At 41.2% G+C, this 22,953-nt stretch overlaps 1 protein-coding gene across 3 annotated transcripts in view; it reads left to right on the top strand.

Moving 5' to 3' along the window:
• ARFGEF1 (ADP ribosylation factor guanine nucleotide exchange factor 1) overlaps positions 1–22,953 on the top strand; it is a 626,657-nt gene that overhangs the window by 255,318 nt on the left and 348,386 nt on the right. For all 3 annotated transcript variants that reach the window (XM_029591432.1, XM_029591431.1, XM_029591434.1), the window contains 2 exons: positions 11,632–11,731; positions 17,196–17,335. In XM_029591432.1, the coding sequence (XP_029447292.1) occupies positions 11,632–11,731; positions 17,196–17,335 (240 nt within the window). The remainder of the gene's footprint in view (positions 1–11,631; positions 11,732–17,195; positions 17,336–22,953) is intronic.

The following is a 22,953-nucleotide window of genomic DNA, read 5'->3' as shown; positions in this document are numbered from 1 at the left end:
TCCCTTTTGACCTTCTCCATGGCATGCAAGGTGTTTACAAAATGCCTTGCAGTGGTTGTTGCCCATCTAAGAAGGAACAATGTATTTGTTTTTCCATATTTAGAAGACTAGCTCATACCAGGCCATACCCTTCAGGAAGCTTCTTCCTCTATACAATGAATATCCTTCAGTCCCTAGTATTTATCAATTTCCCAAAAACCAATTTGAAGTTGACTTATAAAATTTATTTCATAGGAGTCTGACTACCACACACAGGAAAGCTGATAGGATTATTTTGTTTCATTCATGTACTAACTCTTTAAGAAGAAACAGGTGTCTGCCCATTTCTACATGTTAGACCACATAGCGGCAACAATCCATAATTCTCATTTTACAGATTTTGAAATAACATAGGCTCAGTGGAACCAGCTCCTATAACCACTGTTCCACAAAAAATATATTCAAATATATTCTGTGACATGATAGATGGATCCTACAAATCTATGGAAAGGTCTGTTTTTTCACCACCCTCAATTTCAAATTACAGTAAACATAAATGCCTCTCACCAAGGATGGGGAATTCATTTGAACATCCTTTGTTCTCAAAAAACTTGGTCTTTACAGGAAAGATAGTCTAGATATAATTTTGGACGGCCGCAGGAAGGCCTTATGACTGGCTGCACTTAACCCTGAAGTCCTCCAGCACCAACGTGGCTAAACGCTGCCATGCTACTTCTAACACAGGCCTTCCTAGGCCCATGTTTGGAGCATCTTATTTATTTATTTATTTATTTATTTATTTAAACTTTTTATATACCGACATTCATCCAGGATATCACATCGGTTTACAGTGTAACACAAACAAACGCCAGGCATGGCGCTTTACATTGAACAAATAAAACAAGTTAACAAATGAATAAATGAGGGTGTGAATAACAAGGGGAAATTTGCATTAAATAATCAACGAGGTTTGTAAATATATACAAATGTACAAAAGGAAGACACTAAGAGATAAGCAATTTAGGAGTGCTAGGAGGAGAGGGGGGAGTGGCGAGCAGAGGGAAGGGAACGAGGTGAGGGGGGGAGAAAAAGTGTAAGAGGTGAGGGGGGGAGAAAAAGTGTATGAGGTGAGGGGGGGAGAAAAAGGTAGGAGAAGGGCGAAGTGAGGGGATAGAGGGCCAGAAGAGGGGGGCAGAGGAGAGGAAGGGTGGGCAGTGGAGAGGAAGGGAGAAATTAGGTGTATGCCTTGGCGAAGAGCCAGGTCTTGAGCTTCCGCTTGAACGATTTGAGGCATTCCTCTTGCCGTAGTTCAACTGGCATTGTGTTCCAAAGGGTCAGCTTGGCTATCGATATTGCACGGGCTCTGGTAGATGTTAGTTTGTAGAGTTTAGGGGAAGGGATGGGCATAGTTGCGAGATGTGCGTGTCTAGTAGGCTTATTAGACTGGTGTAAGCGGAAGGATTCATTAAACCAGTTCATTTCAGGATTGTATAAAGCCTTGTGGATGAGAGAGAGAGTCTTATATTGTATACGGGCCCCCGCAGCGGAAACTCTCCAGCACTGTCCAATGAAATCAACCAGCGCAGGGGATTTAAGCATCAGCTGTGCAGCTACTCAGCATTTCAGAACAGGTCCTCCTGCAGCCCTGCAGTGTGTTACTTTTCATGTACTTAATCTCCTTATTTCTTGCCTGCCTTGCTCCCTGCATCCATGTATTGTCTGTGGTTCCCTGCCTTGCCTTGCCTTGCCTTGCGCTGTCTTATCTTGCTGGTTGCTGAGTTGTCTCGGTCCTTGTCTTGTCTGTTCCTGGTTCTGACCTCAGCTACAGACATTGATACTTTTTGGATTGCCACTTGTTCCAACTTTGGCCTGGACCCAGATACTGTCCGATTGACCTACTCCCGGATAAAATGCTCCCTAAGAGCAGGGTCTACTCACTGTCTACCCCTGAAACAGCAGCCATGTCTTGTTTCTTCCAGGAAAACGTCAAGTGGGCTTTCATCCACCCTTAATCATCTTCGGCAGGGCAGAATTCTTTTTTGTGGGCAAGAAGGATGGCTCCCTCAGGCCTTGCATTGACTATAGGCGCCTCAACTCTATAACCTGCAGACATAAAATTCCTTTTTTGGAATGCTTTATTTTTTATAGCTGTTAGTTGCAAGCACTAGTCTCACATTTACTGTATACCCAAATTTTCTCCAAGAGAGTACTTTTGAAAACTCATCCTGTCTACCAAAAATGGTCTGTCTAAGTTACTCTTAAATCAATCCATTGTATTGCCAACATCTTTTCCAAGACTACACACCAGTAAGGGTGGACAGGCTGTTCATATGCTGGCCTTCAGAAGAAATTTATTCTATTTTAGGGGTCTCCAAACTGTCCTAGAGGGCCACAACCCAGTCGGCATTCAGGATTTCCACAATGAATATGCATGAGATCTATCTGCATACAATGGAAATATTGCATTCAAAAAATGTCATGCATATTTATTGTGGAAATCTGGAAAATCTTACTGAGTTGTAGCCCTCGAAGACTGAGTTTTGGGATCCCTATTCTGTTTGGAGAGAGCAAAGAAGTCTTCACAACTAATCATTTTCTTAAACCAGTCAAACAGGGACTTTTTCCACATGTATTTCTGATTGCATCTACTATTTTATACTCAATCAAGACAACCAGTTCATTCCATGGCAAAAGCTCATGGCTTCGCTCTGCTTCCATAGAAGATATTTGCTAATCTACCACCTTACTGCCTAGAAATTCTTCATGCAAAGACAACAGTTTTGGCCAGCAGTTTTCAAAAGCTTGTTTAATTCCTTCATCTCGCCCTCCAGCCTGTTTAAACACGGTTTACATGTTACTCGTTACTATATACAAGAACGTAAATATTGTCTGAAGCCCTCAGCTTGGGAGTTCTGATTTGTGTAGCTGATTACTGTCCTTGTCCACAGAGAAAACAAAGTTGCTTATTGGTGTTCTCCATTGACAACAGGACAAATCAGCCACACTATCCCACCCTCCTCCCCTTAGAGTTGAATGTTAGCTTGCCATAAGGAATGAGGAACCTTGCTTGGCATGGGCAGAAAAACACCTCTGTTTTTCGGAGCTCTGAGAGAGCTTCTCTGTCTCTGCCATTGGATGATGTTTCCCACTTGTCTGGCTTATTTACCCTGCTGTTTATGGAGAATATCTAGTACAGGTAAGCACTTTATGTTTGCTGATGGTTTCCAGTTGGTTGTTCTCTTGTGCCCAAATCATCAGCTGAGTTGAATTTACATCTTAGAGATTATATTTTTATTCTCTATTTACTCATTTCAAAACTAACTCCAAGCAACATCTTGCATAGAAAGTAATAAAAAGTAAAGAAAAAGCAAACAATTACATAATACAAAACCTCAGTTATTAAACACCTTCCGTTACTAAAGTTCACCACTTGTGCTGAACCTATGAAAAATGGAGAACACTAATCATTATCCTCATATTAATCCCATTTCTGTATTTGATACTGCTATCATTAAACTCGTAGAAATTCTCTATGAAAAATGTAACTCTTCCACCATTTTGCATAGGACATTGATTCCTGACCTATCCTACTGACCTTAAAGTAAGTTTGGTTTTCAGAGTATTTGCAATTAATATATCTTATTAATATTCATTGTGGGTATCCTGCAAACCTGACTGGTTGTGGGTCTCATAGGACAGGTTTGAGAACCATTGACATAATCATATTTAGACTGCTTACTAATGTTGCTGCTTTCAAGATTTTTCACTAATCTTTTTGACTTTCCTGAAGTGTTTGGGCCAAAACTGGACAAAGTACTCTTAACAAAGTTTGATAAAATGACGCAATCACTTCACTAGTCTTACATGCAATTCTCCTTTTAATACCTCCCAGTGTAATGTTAGCTTGTTATAATAGAACAGCATTGCTAATTGATTAGCAGAGGAATTGATTTCTAAAAAATTTTGGTTTAGTATATGGGCCCAAACTCTGCACACTGTGTCGCCATTGTGCCTTAAAGATAGTATGTAGACAGATGGACTCAGGACCAGTGGGTTTATGCTCTCTTGCCAGTAGATGGAGACTGAGTAAGCTGACGTCACAGTATATATTACCCGGCAGTGAGCCCAGCCTGCCAGTATTCTCTGTCTCCAGCAGATGGTGGATGTGCATTTCCCTATGGGGATTGCTTTGAACGTTTTGAAAGGAGAAATTTGAAATTCTAAATTCTGGAAAAGAAAGCCCCACTCTCCTGCAGTGATACCTAAAGGTCCCTGCCCCAGCTGAGAATTCCTGAGGCGATTTCCATGATCCCTCAGAAGTGTGCCTTGGCCTGGTTTCCCAGCATGCACTTAGCTGCTTGTTCAGATGAAAGGCAGCGGGTGAGGGAAGCCGAACTCGGCGATGATGGCAGATGACCCCTTCCCCTGCAGTCGGAGAACGTCTCTGGACTCAGCCAGTAAGCACTGAGCTCAGGTAAGATTAAAAAAAAAAAAAAAAAAAAGAAAGTTTTACCTGAATTAGAGACAGAGAGGTTTCAGGATTTCTTCCGGTCTCTGTTCTCGGTGCGCCATTGCGATGTTCGTTCCCGCTCCTGTTGGGGAACTGAGCAGCCTGGCTGGTTGAGTGGTCCCTGGTGAGCTAGGCCCTGCACTTAGGCTTTTTTCTTGCATGCCATGTGGTAGGCCGCAGTGGCCATTTTCGCACGCTCTTGTGCATGTTCTGCCCTCTATAGGCCATCAGTGTGCGCAGTGTGTCTGTTCTGCACACGTGTTGTGCGCTCTGTTTTTGGGTGCGCTTTTTACACACAAACTTTGTGCTTAACTTGGTGCATAGGTTGTGCATGCGCCTTGCACTTTCTTCTAGGCACTTATTTGTTTGGACTCATTTCATTTTTGAGCATGAGCTGTTCCAACACACATTTACTGCAGTGATGGCACCAGTAAGCAAGAAGCCTAAGAATCTTCCTATTTGTGTTGCCTGTCATATTAGGGCTTCTCAGCCTGACCTGGCTTCTAACCTGTGTCAGCGCTGCTCAGATGCTCAGGCACAGTTGTCTTCCTCGGATTTTGCTAAGCAGGGCTTCTCATTCTGATGATCGGTTGGTCACAGCCTTGACTGGTGGGACGCCAGCTCTTGGTTCTCCCTTGATTGGCTCCTCCGCTGGCGAGGGAAGTTCTGTGGAACCAGCTCCAGTTACTTCTGGGCTTGGTTTGGGACCTGGCTGCGGTTTGCCCCAGAGGCAAATTTTACAGGGGGTCAGACACTGGAAAGCCTGTACCCCCTGGATCCGGCTATAAGAGAGCGTTTGTGTTTTCCCAGAGTGGATGCTCTTGTGCCGTGTCAAAGCGGATGACTATCCCCATAGAGGAAGGATCAGCCTTGAAGGATGTACATGATAGAAAGGTTGAAGCTATTCTTAAGCAAGTCTTTGAGGCAGTGGCAATGAATTTACAGATTGCCTCCTGTTGCATCCTAGTGGCAAGATCTTGTTTGCTTCTCTCTCAGGAGGTTGATGAATCTAGAGGGAATTCAAGAGCTGTTATGGAGCCTGCTGCTGCCTTTTTAGCAGACCCAGGCTGTGATTTGACCCGGACCTTGGCCAGAGGAGAGGCTTCGGTGATAGCGGCCTGGCATCAACTCTGGTTGTGAAATTGATCAGCTGACACAGCTTCCAAAGCCAATCTTTATTTTTTATTTTATTTGTATGTTTTTATATACCAAAATTTAGCGATGGCCTTCACTCCGGTTTACAGGTATAACAACAGTTTACATGAAAGATCAACGGTTTGCGTTAATAACTGTGGGAGGTGGCACATTCCTACACTCCGTAATACAAGTAAAAACAGAGGTTTACAAGAAACAGACAAACGGATTACATTAGTAACTGTGGGAGGGGTTATAACAGGAGAATATGTGAACAGTCATACTATGTACATTAATACCGAAGGGGTATGTCATGGTAATTGTCATCTAGTTTTAGTGGTTTCACGGCGCAGAGATGTCTCGTATTGAGTTTATTTTACAAGTGAGTAACAGCAAAAGGTAGTAATAGGCTCAACTGGTTATGATGCTAGGTATAAAGGTTGGGAAGAGTTGGTAGGTAATAAAGATACTCTTTAAAGGCCCACTCTTGTTTGGGAGTGAGTTGGAGAAACTGGCCAGTAAGTGGGGCGGTTCTCCGGTGCCTCGGTTGCCGAAGGATAAGAAACAGTTACAGCGCCCCTTTGGGTTGAGAAGTCGTTTCCGGAGTTCCAGGCATTTTCATCCCTACAGAGGGACGAACTTTCAGCAGACTCGGCCTTTCAGTAAGTCTCAGTTCTTTTGTCCTAGGCAGTCCAAGATAGGTGCAGGCTCGGGGAGTGGACCTTCCTGAGTTTCACAATGAAGGTTTGCCAACCCACCTTCCATAACTGGAAATAAGGGGATGTCTCTCTCTTTATCGGAGGGGGTCAAAATCACTTCGGACCAATGGATCCTGGAGGTCATATGCAAAGGGTGTGCACTGGAATTTAGCAGTATTCCTTGGGATGTCTTCATGGCATCCCCTTGCCACTCCGTGCAAAAGAAGCAGGCAGTGGAGTTCACACTTCAAAGGCTCCTCAAACTGAGGGCTGTGGTTCCATTGCCCACGTCTCAAGACAGTATGGGGGCGATATTACATTTATTTGGTTATTTTAAGTTTAATTTATTTATCTATACTGTTTTTACCTATATGATCTACTTATTACTTGATGTCTGCTATGTATACTTTATTTTATTTGCTTATTATCTGATGTCTCCTATATTTTATGTATGTTTTTACTGTAAACTGCATAGATCAATTACCGAATTGTATTGGCGTTATATAAGAACTTTTAAATAAATATATTTTGTTGTGCCCAAGAAGGAGGGCCTTTTTCGTCCCCTCCTGGATCTCAAGAGAGTCAACCGTCACTTGAAGGTGTCTCATTTTTTAATGGAAACCTTACGCTCTGTAATGGCCCTGCAGTCGGGGCAATTTCTGGCCTTCTTGGATCTGTGAGAGGCTTACCTTCATATTCCCATCTGATTGGAACACCAATGCTTTCTATGCTTTGTGTTGGTGGCGCCATTATCAGTTTCGGGCGTTTCCTTTTGGTCTAGCCACCACTCCCAAAATATTTTCCAAGATTATGGTAGTGGGAGTGGCAGCCTTGTGAAAAGAAGAAATCCTGGTGCGCGCCCATTTTAAGACTGGCTGATTCGAGCTAAGTCTCAGGAAGAGAGCCGCCTAGTGACACACAAGGTGATCTCCTTATTGCAGGAGCTCAGTTGGGTGGTGAACCTGACCAAAAGCAATATTCAACCATCCCATTCGTTGGAATATCTGGGGTCTGGTTCGACATGGGACAGGACAGATTTTTCCTACCGGAAGTTTGGATCAAGAGATTGATGTCTCAAGTGCATCAGTTGATGAACACAATATGCCCAATGGTATGGTGCTACCTACTGGTACTCAGCTTGATGGCAGCTACCCTGGAAGTGGTGCCATGGGCAAGAGCGCATATGGCGTCGTCTTCAGTACTCTCTGCTATCTCGTTGGAACCCGCATTCTCAGGATTATGCGGTTTGGCTTCACTTGCCGATGGAAATCTGCTCCCACCTCCAATGATGGTTGCAGGAGGATCATCTGAGAAAGGGGAGGTCCCTTGTCCTCTCCATCCTGGTTGGTACTCATGACAGATATGAGTCTCCACGGTTGGGGGGGCTCATTGTCTGGAGTTAACGGCCCAGGGGTACTGGAATACAGAAGAGTCCCGCTGGAACATCAGTCGCCTGGAGGTCTGGGCAGTATGGCTAGCATGCTTGCAGTTCAGCCACAGGCTACAGAGTTAAGCGGTTCACATGATGTCGGACAATGAGATGACGGTGGCCTATATCAGTCACCAGGGAGGAACCAAGACCCAGCAAGTGTCACAGGAATAGATCAGCTGATCGAATGGGCAGAAGGTCATCTGCAGATGATCTCGGCCTCTCACATTGCAGGAAAATACAACGTAAGATCGTACTTTCTCACAGGGAGATTCTGGACTCAGGAGAGTGGGTGCTTTCACTGAGGTGTTTCAGCTGATTGTGGATCGCTGGGGCCTTCCGTTCCTAGACCTGGCAATTTCTCAAAATGCGAAGGTTCTTCACTTCTATGGTCGCAGGAGAGATCCGTGGTCGTTGGGAATAGACACTCTTGTACAGGTCTGGCTGGAAGACAGATTGCTTTATGCCTTTCGTCTGTGGCCCTTGCTGGGCAGGATAATTCGCAAGATGGAAGGCCACAGGGGGCTAATACTCCTGGTGGCACCGGACTGGCCGAGACATCCATGGTATGCGGATTTGCGACTATTCCTGGTGGAGGTCCCCCTTTGTCTTCCACCGCACATGGATCTGCTTCAGCAGGGACCAGTTCTTCATGAGGATCCGACTCAATTATGTCTTATGGTTTGGCCCTTGGTTATTCCTCTGCAGTGATTGCCACTTTTTCTCTGCGTTCACAAGTTCTCCACTTCCTTGGCTTATGTGTGGGTTTAGAGAGTTTTTGAGGCCTCATGTGTGAGGAGTGGGGTGTTCTTCCTCGTTCAGTTAAAATCCCTCTTATTCTGGATTTTTTGCAGGATGGATTGAAAAAGGCTTGGCCCTTAATTCCTTGAAGGTACAGGTTGCAGCTCTTGCCTTTTTCAGAGACCTGGTGAATGGTCTGATATGGCCCGTTTTTTGAAGAGAGTGAAGCACCTTAGTCCTCCCTTAAAGTTACTGGTTCCTTTGAGGAGTCTTAATTTGGTACTGGAATTTTTGGTGGGCCCTATGTTCCAACCACTGCGTAGCCTTTCCTTACGGTTGTTGGCTTTGAAGACTGGGTTCTTGGTGGCTATATGTTCTGCGTGTTGGATTTCTGAGCTGCTGGCCTTGTCTTGCTGGGAGCCATTCATTCGGGTGACTTCGGGGGTGTTACAGCTGCAAACTGTTACATTCTTCTTTCCCAAGGTAGTCTCTGAATTTCATTTGAATCAGTCCATCTCCTTGCCATCTCTGGATAAGGTCAGGGATGCAGAGGAAATTCATCTTTTACACTCCTTGGATGTTAAGCATCTTGTCGTGCAGTATCTGGAGGTTTGAGTCTTTTCGAAAGACGGATCGCCTGTTTGTTCTCCATGGCGGGAGTAAGCAGGGTGCTCCGGCTTCGCGGGCTACCATAGCTCATTGGATTAAGGAGGTGGTCATGGCTGCGTATGTGGATGCTGGAAAGCCGTTGCCTACAAAGGTTAGGGCCCATTCCACTAGGGTTCAGGCAGTGTCATGGGCAGAGGTTATTTTATTTTCTGTCAATATATGCCAAACTGCAATGTGATACTCCGTACACACTTTTTCCAGGTTTTATCATCTGGATATACAGACCTGGGAGGATGCAGCTTTGCATATATGGTGTTAACTGGACCACAGGCAGCCTCCCACCCTGTTGGGGCGTAGCCTTGGTCCATCCCATTGGTCTGAGTCCATCTGAGGGAAATGGAGAAATTACTTACCTGATAATTTTGTTTTCCTTAATGTAGACAGATGGACTCAGCTTCCTGCCCTCGGCTGCCGTATGAGTATGTCAATAGTCCTCCTGTGAGGCTTTGGGTCCTAAGGGATTTCTGGTAAGTGTTCATCCAGTCCTTAGCTTGGGGTACCATGAATCTTATGTAAGTTCAGTGTTTATGGTTGGTTGAGTATAGTTCTGATTATCTGTTTTTAATCAAGTTTTTTGCTAGCCTGTCCACAGTTGCTTTTGAAGAGAATACTGGCAGGCTGGGGTCACTGCAGGGTTATATATACTGTGACATCAGCTTGCTCCACCTCCATCTGCTGGCAGGGGAGCATAAACACACTGATCTGAGTCCATCTGTCTACACTAAGGAAAACAAAATTATCAGGTAAGTAATATCTCCAATAATTTGTATCAAAATGATCTAAATCAGGGATGTCAAACTCCATTCCTCGAGGGCCACAAACTGGTCTGGTTTTCAGGATATCCCTAATTAATATGCATGTGCATGCAAATTTAACTGATGTGTATTCTTTGAGGTTTTCCTGACAACCTGACCGCTATGTGGTCCTTGAAGACCAGAGTTATACTCCTCTGAACTAAATGTTATGTGCCATTTCTTTGTAGTACTGCAGAACTATATTATATCCACCCCACCTTTATAGGAAATCCTGCTGATGAATACTAAAGAAAATCCAAAAGCCTACTTAGGAAAGGAAAACCTCAAGAATGCATTACCTAGATCCTTAATATCTTTTCTGGATTAACTGAAGGTAGTCATGTTGTGTAAAGCCAATAGCCTACATTCTAGAGTCCAGACATGACAACTTTACAGGGTTTGGCATAATGAATTCATTAAGTTCATTTTTGAGATAAAGGCTTTACTTTTTGCACTAATCTAGAAATGTTATAGAAAATGGTCAGAATTTGTTTTTCTTAATACTGGATTGGATTGTCTGATACATAGTTGGAATAAATTATTTCTTGTTGATTTACATAAATCGACTTTTAAAGGCTACAACTAAATAAATATGCCATATAAACATTATTTGTAAAGTGCTTAGAGAGTATCTGTGCAAAAATTTGTTGCAAAATGGAAATATATTCATCATTAAATACTGTGAATAATTCAGTTAGTGTTGCATTGGAGCCACCCACTAGCACTGGAGAAATTCCTACCTATACAAAAAAAACTCATCGCTAGCCTCATAGTGAGAGGCATAACCAGTAGAAAAAAGGAGGTGATAATGTCCCCATACAAGGTCATTGGTGGGGCCTTACTTTTAGAGTACTATATTTGGTTCTGGAGGCCATATCTCAAAAAGAACAGATAGGCTAGAAGTGTTCCAGAGAAAGGTAACCAAAATGGTGTGAGGGACTGCACCAAAGACATATGAGATGAGACTTCAGGATCTGAACATGTATACCCGAGAGGAGAGACAGGGGGATATGATACAGACATTTAAAATATCGAAAGATACATACAGTCAAACCTTTTCTGATGAAAAGGAAATTGTAGAACTAGGGGTCACAGTTTGAAGGTACAAGAAGATAGACTCGGAAACAACAACGGAGTGTGTTTCTTCACAAAAAGGGTGGTGGGTGCAAGGAATGCCCTCCCAGAGGAGGTAATGAGGTCAAAGATGGTAGCAGGATTCAAGAAAGCATGGGATAAACACAGAGGATCTCTTATTGACAAGAAGACAGAAAAAAAATGCTCTGGGAATATGCATGGAGCAGCAGTTCATCCCAAATCTACAATGAAATGATTGTGTTGTGCTGCCAGAAAGGCGCAGGGTGATCTGCACGGAGCAGCAGTTACAACCCTAAACAGATGACAGCCGGGGTAGTTGCAACCCTAAACATAAGGCACAAAAATAACCTGCACAGAGTGGCAGGTACAACCCTAAACACTTTGCTAAGCAGACTCAGTGGGTCATTTTGGACTTTTTCTGAGAAATTACTCCTTCCTTTTAATGCACAGTATAGCTTGAAATGGAATGACATTCATGTTAATTTAGGGTCTTGCAGACTAGGCTTTCTAATATTGCATTTATAGTAACTACTGGCAGTCATGATCTTAAATTCTCTTTTTTTTCCCCTCAATCATATCCAGGTGTTCTTTAAAGAAATATTTTTGTACATACTGGAAACATCCACTAGTTCATTTGATCATAAATGGATGGTTATTCAAACACTGACAAGGATTTGTGCAGGTATGAACATATACCCTTTGTGTGTGTGTGTGTGGTTTTTTTTTGGATGGGGAAGTGCAGAGGATTCCTTTTTATGCTGAGATCTTTGTAGGTGGAGATTAATTAAAATGTGTTTCTTCTGCCAGTACCTTGAAAGATCTCAGTAATATGAACAATGTAAATTCTTTAAATTCCATAAACACTGTAAAAACAAAAATAGTACTCATCTAGCTACTCATAACTGAAAAGTAGTACATGCAGAACTCATTTAGGAAGTGAGAGTTTTGAGGTCCTCAGTGAGTAGAATTATAGCTTCATCCAGAGCAAGGTGAGGTCAGGGCCAGTTACAGAGAATGTCTTGTTGGTTATTTTTCCAATCATGAGGGATTACACACAGCAGCATAGACAATGAGATATGATGGCACCTAGGAGAGTTTTCCCTGCCACCATATATATGTGTGCTCAGCCAACATGATTAAAGTGCAACTTTCATGGAGGCTATATTATCTCGCCGCTTTAAATATTTACTTACCATTTTCTGTTTGTTTTCTTTTAGTTATATGTTTGCAGTTCTACATAATCATTGAGAACTAAATCAGGCACTAAGCAGCTGTGGCACTGTGCTCAGAGTTCAGTTAGAAGTTGTCTATAGAAATTCAATGGAATAGTGTAGTTAGCATTATTTTTGAAGATGGCATGCAGGAGAGAATAATATTGAAGGAAATAGTTTATTACAAATATGTAGGAACTGTTGAAGGTTTTTGACTTGGTTTAATGATGTATAAGCTGTTAAATAAAAAAAAATAAAACTCTTAAACATGATCCTGGAAGCTGTCAAACTTAAGCTCAGAGAGCAATAGCTACAGTATTTTCTATGTTAGTTTTGTACCAAAGAGGTAAATGGGATAAAAATCCCTTAGTGGTTATTATGCAAGATTTTTCTTATGAAATTTTTTTCTTTTTGAAAAATTGGAGGCAATTAAAGCCTTTGGCTAAAAATGTACCATTTCTAAATTGTGCTGACAAATTTACATACAGTTCTTTGCATTTTTGCCCAATTCTTATGCCTTGGCATGATTGAACCTGGAGGGCCATATCAAAACCATGTTCTTTTGGTGATGATGATGTGGTATCTATCCACTGGCTGACTTCCTTTGAAGAGAAATGCAAAAGTCTGGTATATAGATTCATCAAAAACTATTGTTTCAGTGCAGCCTCATGTCCAGATTCAAGATACGGCTTGATGATGCTAGGTATAGTTGCTTGGTATAGTTTAAAATTACCAAGAATGATATAGAACAGGAAACCCTTTCAAAATGTAGCTTTTAGCCAATAGTCAATTTCTCTATATATCTTATATATTTATTTAAAAAATACAGAATAGATCAGTTAATGCAAAAGATGTATATGAAACCTCATGGATTTCTAGAAAAGATCCCAAAAACATCAATAATTAAACACAAGTGCTTAAAACAAACCACACTATTCAATCAGCTCAAGCATCTCTCAATCACAAGCAACACACTTCTCTTACGCTAACACACAAACCCCACTAAGAACATCTAAAACATTATTCTTCTGTAATAATCTATATATAAAGATAAGTCCATGCTATCATAGGATTTTCAATGTTCAAAACGCAAGAGTTCAAGTTCTAGAACATCCAACATTAATATTCAAAAACGCACTGTCTGAAAACCTACAATGTTCAAATAGTCAGAGCATGAAAATCGAAATTTCAAAACATACAATTTTATATATAACCTTTATATGTTCTTCTTATATCAGTTGTTGAGCACTTAGCATATGACTGTCATGGAAGTCATCCAGCCATCTGAAGGACTCACTGCTGTACCAGGCTGAAAGGAATGAGACAGTTTTTCAAACAATTAAATCTCCTCACAGCAATATTCCACGAGCCTCCAGATTGAATGGGTGATGTTAAAGAGCGCACCGGCTCGCAGTCCAACTATTCCAGTTGATGTAATTATCGGTGTGCGTCCCTCTGTCCCACTCGGCATTTTTGAATATTAATGTTGAATGCTCTAGAACTTGAACTCTTGCATTTTGAACATTGAAAATCCCATGATAGCATGGACTTGTCTCTATATATAGATTATTACAGAAGAATAATGTTTTAGATGTTCTTAGTGGGGTTTGTGTGTTAGCGTAAGAGAAGTGTGTTGCTCTGTGATTGAGAGATGCTTGAGCTGATTGAATAGTGAGGGAAGTTTTAAGCACTTATGTTTAATTATTGATGTTTTGGGCATCTTTTCTAGAAATCCATGAGGTTTCATATACATCTTTTGTATTAACTGATCTATTTGTATTTTTTGAATAAATATATAAGATATATAGCGAAAGTGACTCGGCAACAAGTCACATTTTTAAAGGGTTTCCTGTTCTATATCGGTTATTTGTGTCATTAAATAGAACAATATTAGTGGTTTTTTTGTTTTAGAATAGTTTAAAATTACACAAACAATAGGAGCAGATAGCACACCGGATGCAAATGAAGATCAAAGCAGAGGTGTGGCAAATATGAAACATTGTCCACCAAATTGTAGTAAAATCAAAGGAGAATTTGTATTCATATGGTTGCACAGAATCTTCAGCTTCAAGGCTAATGTTTACATCAGCAGAGGTTGCCAGATGGAAAACGTTCCTGGCCTCAACACGAACTGATTTTCACAGAAATGCTGTCTCAAGAGGAAAACTATCTGATAAGGCAAATAAAATAGAAAGGAATTAGCATTATAGTAAGAGTTGGACAGTATTTGTTCAGACAACTTTAGACTCTTCTCTTCCCAAGCCCAGAGTTCCTACATTCTTTCTGGTTGACCTCACACATTTATCCCTTAACAAAACATTTTTTCACTTTTCAAGGCCAGTTCTATGAGCAAATATATGGCACTGCCATGGGAGCCACTATGGCTCCTGACAATGCATGCCTATCCATGGCTTCTCTTGAATCCACTTTTCTCTCACTCCCCTTTTTGGCAATTTATTTTGACATGGCATTGCTACATAAATTTATGCTTTTTAAATTTGGTCCGGTTCCATTATTCATTTTTTTCTTTTCTTTGATCAATGTCACACGAATTTAACTAATTTGCAATTTAGCTTTCAATATCATTTGTCATCTATCTCTTTTCTTGACATCACCATCTCTATTTGTAATATTGGTCTGGTCATCTCTATCTATAGAAAACCCTTGGACAGGAACACACTGCTTCACTATGTCAGCTATCACCTGCATTTCTTTAGACATAACATACCCACTGGCCAATTTTTGTGGCTTCGATGTCTCTGCTCCTCTTGTGAAGATTTCACCAGTCACGCATGAGTAATAGCTAATAACTTTCTTGTTCACGGTTATCCCTCCTGCATAGTTAAGAGAGCATTAGATGTGCCATTTTTGTGAACCACGACCACCTTTTTATCCCCCACAATAAAGATGATGCTGACTCTCTTGCATGTGTTCTTCCTTTTTCACCATGTACTGGATTTGTTTGCCAGATCATTTTCCATCACTGACACCTCCTCTGTCCTTTAACCAATTTTCAGTCTCCTCCTTGCTTAGCTTTTAAATGCGGATGCAATTTAAGGGGTGCACTTGTCTGTTCAGACTTATCTATTGCATATACCTGTGTTTCCACCCCCCACCCCCACCCCGGGTCTTGGCTACACTCCCTGTGGTACCTGTTGAGCATGTCTCTTCTCTTTATCTTTTTCTTCATCCACTAATCCAGCTACTGGACATCTCTATTCTCTCAATCATAACTCTAACTGCACTACCTCTGGAGTGGTTTATGGCAATTTTTGCCATCACCCATTACTCGATATCGGCAAAACTATAGGGAGAATCAAAACTTGGATTTTTGAACACTAAAGCAATATTCGGCATTTCCGGACTTCAGCTCCTTTCGTTTCACACTGGCTACAGTCTAATCATTCTGTCTCTGATTTACAGTTCTTTGTTTGGAAGTCTGCTCCCCAACCCTCACAGAGGGAATTTATCATCTCTCCTTCTATGTTGTGAGTAATGTTGGATTTTTAACCTCCAGTCTCTTAATTTAGAAAGCGAATGGCTCTCTTGCCTATAACTGTACAAGTATCTCATCCCTGGTACTTGTATCCTTGCTCTCTTGTTAGCTTTTCCTCTTTAAGCCTCTGATTGACACATATTAACTCGTGTATTTGGTGCTGTTTTTCCCTTTAAATCCTGTACTATATTCAGCTTGACTGCTACCTGCTTAGTTATTGAAATTTAAGAGATTCTATGATTACTGTGGGTAAGCCTTCATAAATATTTTAAGCTCCAACATGACTTTTTAAGCTCTAGATTTTTAGTACTCATTCCTACATGCTAACTTTTCTGTATTGAACTTCTTTACCAGCTGATTACTTTTCACAGTTTTGCCTTTTGAAATATGTAACTGCTAAATGTTGCCTTTAAGAATCTAGTTAAATTGTTCATCTTTATCTTCCTGCCTGTTTTACTGTCCACCTCTTACCGTGATGCTAATTCCTTTGTATTTTATTTGCTTTATCAGATAGTTGTCCCCTTGAGAAAGCGTTTCCGCGAAACAACTCGTGTCTGAACCAGGAACTTTTTCCCCTTTATCATCTGGCAACCTCTGATGTAAACATTAGCCTTGAGGCTTGATTCTGTGCAGCCATATGAATAAAAATTCTCCTTTGACTCTACTATATTTTGGTGGACGATATTTCATATTTGCAACACCTCTGCTTTGATCTTCATAGTTTAAAATTTCATATGGTTGTTATTGGTCAGCTAGTCTGGGCAATGATCTAGGCTCTGAAGTATTGGTCCTCAAGAGGATTCTACCAAATTCTTCAGGAGTAGAAATCTAATTTTCTTCTAAAGAAGTCCTTATAAAGAGCATTCCAGTAGTCCACGAAGAGGAATAGAAAAAAGAGAAGAGGCTTGGAAAGCTTTTAAAGCATGGGTTTTCCCTATGCACTGAAATGGAAGGACCAGTTTAACTAGTGAAACTAAACTGATGGTCAAAATAATTATTAAATTATGAGTATCTTTACAGACATGTAATCTGTAGTCCCCATGTAAAGAAACAGTTTAGGCTGTGTGAATTCCATCATGGGTTTCTGGTAACTGGTAATTCCAGAAAGCGATTCCTCCTCCAGCTTGAGATGTCGTTAAAGTTGCATGAGTTATGTTGATGTACTGAAGAAAATTCTATTCATAACATCTGATCAATTCTCTGAATGATCTGTTATATGCATTTTGAGTTATTACATGATAGTAATGAGTCCAGTAAATCTACATAGGAAAGACACATTGATTAAGAATATACATGTGCAAATATGACTAAGTACCCCCAGACTAGGAATGATCAAATTCACTGTTAATCGCTGTGCCTAATTCTGAAAGCTTTATGCTGAATTTTTTTTTTAACTCTCTAGTAACCAAGTTTTTGAAACTGTTATGTCATTAATACAGATGCCCAGAGTGTAGTGGATATTTATGTAAACTATGACTGTGACTTAAATGCTGCTAATATATTTGAGAGGCTGGTGAATGACCTATCAAAAATTGCTCAAGGACGGGGTAGCCAAGAACTTGGCATGACAAATATACAGGTATGAACACGTTTTTAAAGGTTAGGATAATGTCCGACCTGGTTGGCACAATGGCAGAGCTGCACACTGCCATGCAGAAGAGCTTGTGCTTGATTTATTTTTCAGGGCCTTTGTCTCAGGCCTTATTTTGTGGACTCCCTCCCAGATGAGATTAGGTTAGAGCCTTGTGTCAAGTCCTATAACAGGGCTTTAGAAACTTTATTTAAGAAAGCTTATTTAGATTTATAGTTTATTTTATCTTGTACTTAAATGTTGTTTTTCAAGTTCTTTTGTTAATTTGATTATGCACAAGCACACAATAGGGGTGGAAGTCCTGAGCCACAACAAAGCACGGTTACAAAAGGTCAGGAAGTAAATCGTAAGAGTCCACTAGTTTTAATGTTCAAAATTATAATTTTTTGTAGTTTCATAGAAAACATCAAACAGGTATATTTTTGAACAGCAAAACTGGTGGACTCTTAAGATTTGTTTCCTGACCTTTTATGACATGTTAATTTGATTATGTACATTTTTAACTGTAAACATCTAGAAATTTATAATGTAGTATACAAATTTTAATAAACCATAAACCAGGTCTTCTACTCATCATATTGTCTGAAACTGGGGGTTGCTGAAGATGCATGTAGAAACAGTCAAATGATAACACTTAAGTGGCTGGATTTAAGGTCCATGATTGCAGGTTCATGCACTCCACCCAAGGACTGTTGCTGCAGTGACTTTTCTGACGTTGGGAGGGGATATAAAATAGGGGAAAAATCTGTGGATAGTTGTAAATGAAAGCTCATGGCACCAGTTCCCAGTCCTTGTGCCATTTGAGATGGAAGCCCAAAGGAGCAGGAGAAAACTGCCAGATTAAAAAAAAAAAAAAGATAATATTGTTAGAGGAGTGTTTTCTGTCTGAATGTGTTTGAATTCTCTGGGGCCAATGCAATACAGTGCGCTCAGCCGAGTGCACTGTATAACCCGCAGTCGAATGCAAGTTAAATAGGCGCTAATCCACCCCCTAATGCAATAGGGGGATTAGCGCCTATTTAATGTGCGTCTGACATGGAGTGAATGGGATAGCGCTCATCACAATCAAATGCATATGAATGAGGCTATTACTCATTCACTCCAATGCAATGTGCATCTCAGATGCACATTTATCGCTCGGCTATTAACGCTAGCCGGCCAGCTGCGTTATGAAAACCGATGCTGATAAACTCTGCGTCTGTTTTCATAACTGGCGAACTGCAGCTATGAAAACAGACACCCCTAATTATAATATAGCATGGCACCCTCCTTGCGGGTGCCATGCGCACGTTACGAAAGCAGACGCTGACTTTTCAGCGTCCGCTTTCCGTGGATTTTTTTGCATCTGCCCCTTTGTTTGTTCACATTTGGCAGCATTGGAAAACGTTGGCTTGCCAGCCTTCATCCCATGCTGCTCTAATTGTAGTATAGTTTGGATTAGGCAAAATTATGGAAGGTAATTTGAATACACATATAGAACCTGCTGGGTTATTATAACCCAACTAAGTATTATAAGAAGTAGAAGGTCTTTGTTCTAAGGACGTCTGTAAGTGACCATGGACTAATAGTTGTTAAGGACATTTGTGGAGAAGAGCACAATACCAAGAGAGTTTGGGAGAATGATTCATTTTATTTCAAGATAAGTGTGTTTGATTTCATTTTTCACATTTTTCACATTTATTGCCATATTATAATAATGTGTGCATTTTTATTGCATTAAAAATAATATAAAATAATGGCCAGGAAGAACAATAACTATTAATGGACTGCTGCTTATAATAATGAAGTAGTGTGGCTTGATTACATTTGCCTGTTCACCTCAGAGCAGTGCTTCTCAACCCAATCTTTGGGATTACACCTAGCCAGTTAGGTTTTCAGGATATCCACATGCGTGTATGCAAATCTGTCATGCATATTCATTGTGGATATCCTGTAAACCTGACTGGTTAGGACTGAGTTGAGAAGCACTGTCTGAGTATGATGGTCCTCATTTTTTTTCAAAATTCGATCAAAGTGCAAATACATTTTCTCCACTGAATTATATATGTGGCTACATTGTTTAGGCTGTCTGGTGGATGATTTTTCTCTTGTGAGAAGTTTATAATTTATTTTTCAATTAAGCATGCAGTGCTGTATTCAAATAATTTTGTATAAGGAAAGTAGATTACATTAAATATTACGATTATTGGTGTTTGTTGTCCTATCATCTGCACAACTAGAATGTTTTGACTTTCTAGTTGATAAAGTAGTAGTAAATACTGGATATGTATTAAAGAATAGAACTAGGGTACTATTATTGTGTGACTGCCTAACAAAGCTATAGTAACTTTTTCCCATAGATAAGCAGCTGAATTAGCCATGCTGTCTGGGTACGTCCTCCGTGCCACTAGGTGGCGGAGCTCTCTAAGATCACCCAAAGTCTTTAGATGAGGTGTTCCCTCCTGCCTGTCCCTCTGCCTGCTCGAGGCTCCTCAGTCTGTTTTTTTCCACACGACTAACCGCATGCCGAGCTCTACAGTTCTTGAGGAAATGTTGCTGTGAAGAGAAAAACTTCAATTATTTCTTTAAAACTTCAATTTTCACACAGGATATTCACATCATGACTCGTCCAGGTTTTAAATTGTGTGACTGTGGTAAAATTATGTCTGTAACTGACAGACATCAATTTTGTTACATTTGCCCTTGGTCCAAAACATGATCAGGCAAACTGCACAGATTGTGGACGGATGTCCCCAAGGGCACAGCACCAGAGAGCAGCATGGATTGCCTAGCTCAGAGAGGACAAGACGGGCTCGTATGCCCCCTCTGATGCCTCAGCCAGATCGGCTCCGGGACCGCAGTCGACCCCCAAAACCCATGCCCATCGAAGGTCCACCTCTGCTGACCCTCCAGGTCACAAACAGAAAAATAAAAATCCTTCGATACAAATGGCTCGGGACACACCATTGATGCAGCCTGCGTCGCATGCGTCGTTACCGAGTGATAAGCCATCTTAGTGGTGCCCCGAGGCTTCGGGTAAAGATCAGCAATGTCAGCGCATCGGAGCAACCTCGACGCAGCGACGCATCGGAGCAGCAGCAACGCAACTGAGCAGTGTCAACGCAGCGTTGACGATCCGACGCAGAGGAGAAACGTCGACGCACTGATATTTCTGAAGAGTGTCGACACCCAGGAACTGATGAAGATCAACGCAGCAGTGTATCTGCACCTGTAAAACAATATAAGAAACACACATCAGGTCATAAAAGGCCTAGAAGTCCATCTCCACTTTTAGTGGTGGACTCGGAAGATTCTCTATCTCCTCCACATTTATCGGAAGGTTCTTCCCATTCATCTGAGATTTTTTTCAGGACTCTCTACTTCATATCAACATCGTAGGAGTTCAGTCTATCAAGAACCTCTACATTCTAAACTCCCTTATCTACCTGAGGAAATTGGACGCCCTCAAGGACCGAACCAGGATATCGTCAAGGTAGCTGTACCTCTATCAGGTCAACAACCGAATATCGGTCCCCCTACATCTCTATTGGTATTTGATACATTGACACAGATTACCTCTATTTTATCACAATTTCTAACATTGGCTCAACAACAAAATCTACCAAACCCTGACCCTCCTGTAGAAGTACCTTCAGCACCTATACTAGAGCCAACACCGAGAACGTTGCCTGCCAGACTATCTCCTTGGACAGTAGATCCTCCTACTTCACCGTCATCGCCAGGGTCATCAACCAGCTACCTGTCTGATCCACAGGACTTGCCTCCAGAACCGGTATCACCACCGGAAGATCTCACATACTCCCAATTTTTGGAGAAAGTGGGTCACCGATTGGGGGTAGTAACGAAAAAGATTCCTGATCCTAGGCAAGAGATGTTTGGTGTGTTAAAAATATTTGATATACCAGCTGAACCTACAGCACTTCCATCTCATCCAATGCTGGAGTCTCTATTGGAAAAGTCTTGAGATTCCCCAAATTCAATGACTCCAACTTCAAGGAAAATGGACTTGAAATATAGGATGCGAGATTCCCCTTTCTACACCAACATGCAGTTACCGCACACCTCTGTCGTGGTTGAATCAGCCATGCAAAAGGCACGCAAATCTCATTTACATTCAAATAATCCTTCCGGCAAAGACAACAAAAATTTAGATGACTTTGCTCGGAAAGCATATCAATCAGGAATCCTTAACGCTAAGATACAGAACCATCAATTTTATGAAGTTCAGTATCTTTTTGAATGCCTTCAATCCTTAAAACCCTTGCTACAACAAAATTCAGCAGATAATACACTTTCATTTGAATTCCATGATATGGAAGAAGGTCTGCAGCATATGGTACGTTCTGTTTACAAGGGATTTGAAACCTCTGCAAAAGTAACAGCCAATGCAATAGCCAGAAGGCTGGCATGGTTACGGGCAAGTGCCATATGTGAAGACGTTCACGACAAGCTCACTAACCTACCCTGCCGACCCGATAACTTGTTCAGAGACAAACTTACTGAAACTGTGGCGAAGTTAAAGGAGCAGAAAGTAGCTGTACTTTCTTTAACTCAACATGATTCTTCAACATCTAAACGTCAATTTGGTTCATACAAAAGATCTTTCCAGAGACATCAGTATAGGCCTTATACTACTTATAGGCCTCACCCATACCAACCAAACCGCCAACAGCCTTTCCAACAACCAGCTTCTCGTCACCACCCACGCATACCTAGTCAACCACGCCAGACTACAGACCCTCAACCCCCTAAAAATCAACATAGTTTTTAGAAATAATACCGCCACCACTCCACACCCAGATAGTAGGAGGTCGACTTTCCCACTTCTTCACTCAATGGAGCAATATCACAACGGATTCCTGGGTCCTGGCCATAATAAAGGACAGATATTCCCTCAATCTTACATCCCCACCTCTTCTTCTGTATTTGACTACCAAAAAATTTCAGAGTATTCATCGGGAGACTCTCCTTCAACAACTTACTTCAACACTGTATACAGGAAGTACAACCCTCCCAACACCTGAAGGGTTTTTACTCAAAATACTTCCTCATTCCCAAGAAATCAGGAGGTCTACGTCCAATTCTGGACTTTCGCTTCCTCAACAAATACATTTGAAAGGAAAAATTCAAAATGACTTCTCTCAAATCAATCCTTCCATTCTTGCAACCCATGGATTGGATGTGCTCCATAGATTTAAAGGATGCATATGCTCATATCTGAATGCATCCCAAATCCTGGAATTACCTTTGGTTTCAAGTGGGAAAATGACATTTTCAATACAAAGTCCTTCCCTTTGGCCTCTCATTTGCTCCCAGGGTATTCACAAAATGCCTAGCGGTAGTGGTGGCACACCTCCGTCATCGGGGAATTCAAATATTTCCTTATCTGGACAATTGGCTACTAGTATCCCCAACTCCCGTTCTTCTCCAAAACAATTTAATGCAAACAATCAATTGTCTAAACAATCTGAGTCTTCTCATAAATTACGAAAAATCACATCTCCAACCTACCCAGACCTTGGTCTTTATCAGAGCATCCATAAACACCATTCGGGATAAAGGTTTCTTACCTCAACCCAGGGCAATAGCACTTACTTCTATAGCCC

The sequence above is a fragment of the Rhinatrema bivittatum genome, chromosome 2, assembly GCF_901001135.1.
Source record: "Rhinatrema bivittatum chromosome 2, aRhiBiv1.1, whole genome shotgun sequence".
In the NCBI taxonomy this organism is placed as follows: Eukaryota; Metazoa; Chordata; class Amphibia; order Gymnophiona; family Rhinatrematidae; genus Rhinatrema; species Rhinatrema bivittatum.
The sequence above is the reverse complement of the archived record's forward strand: the minus strand, read 5'-3'. Positions and strand labels throughout refer to the sequence as shown.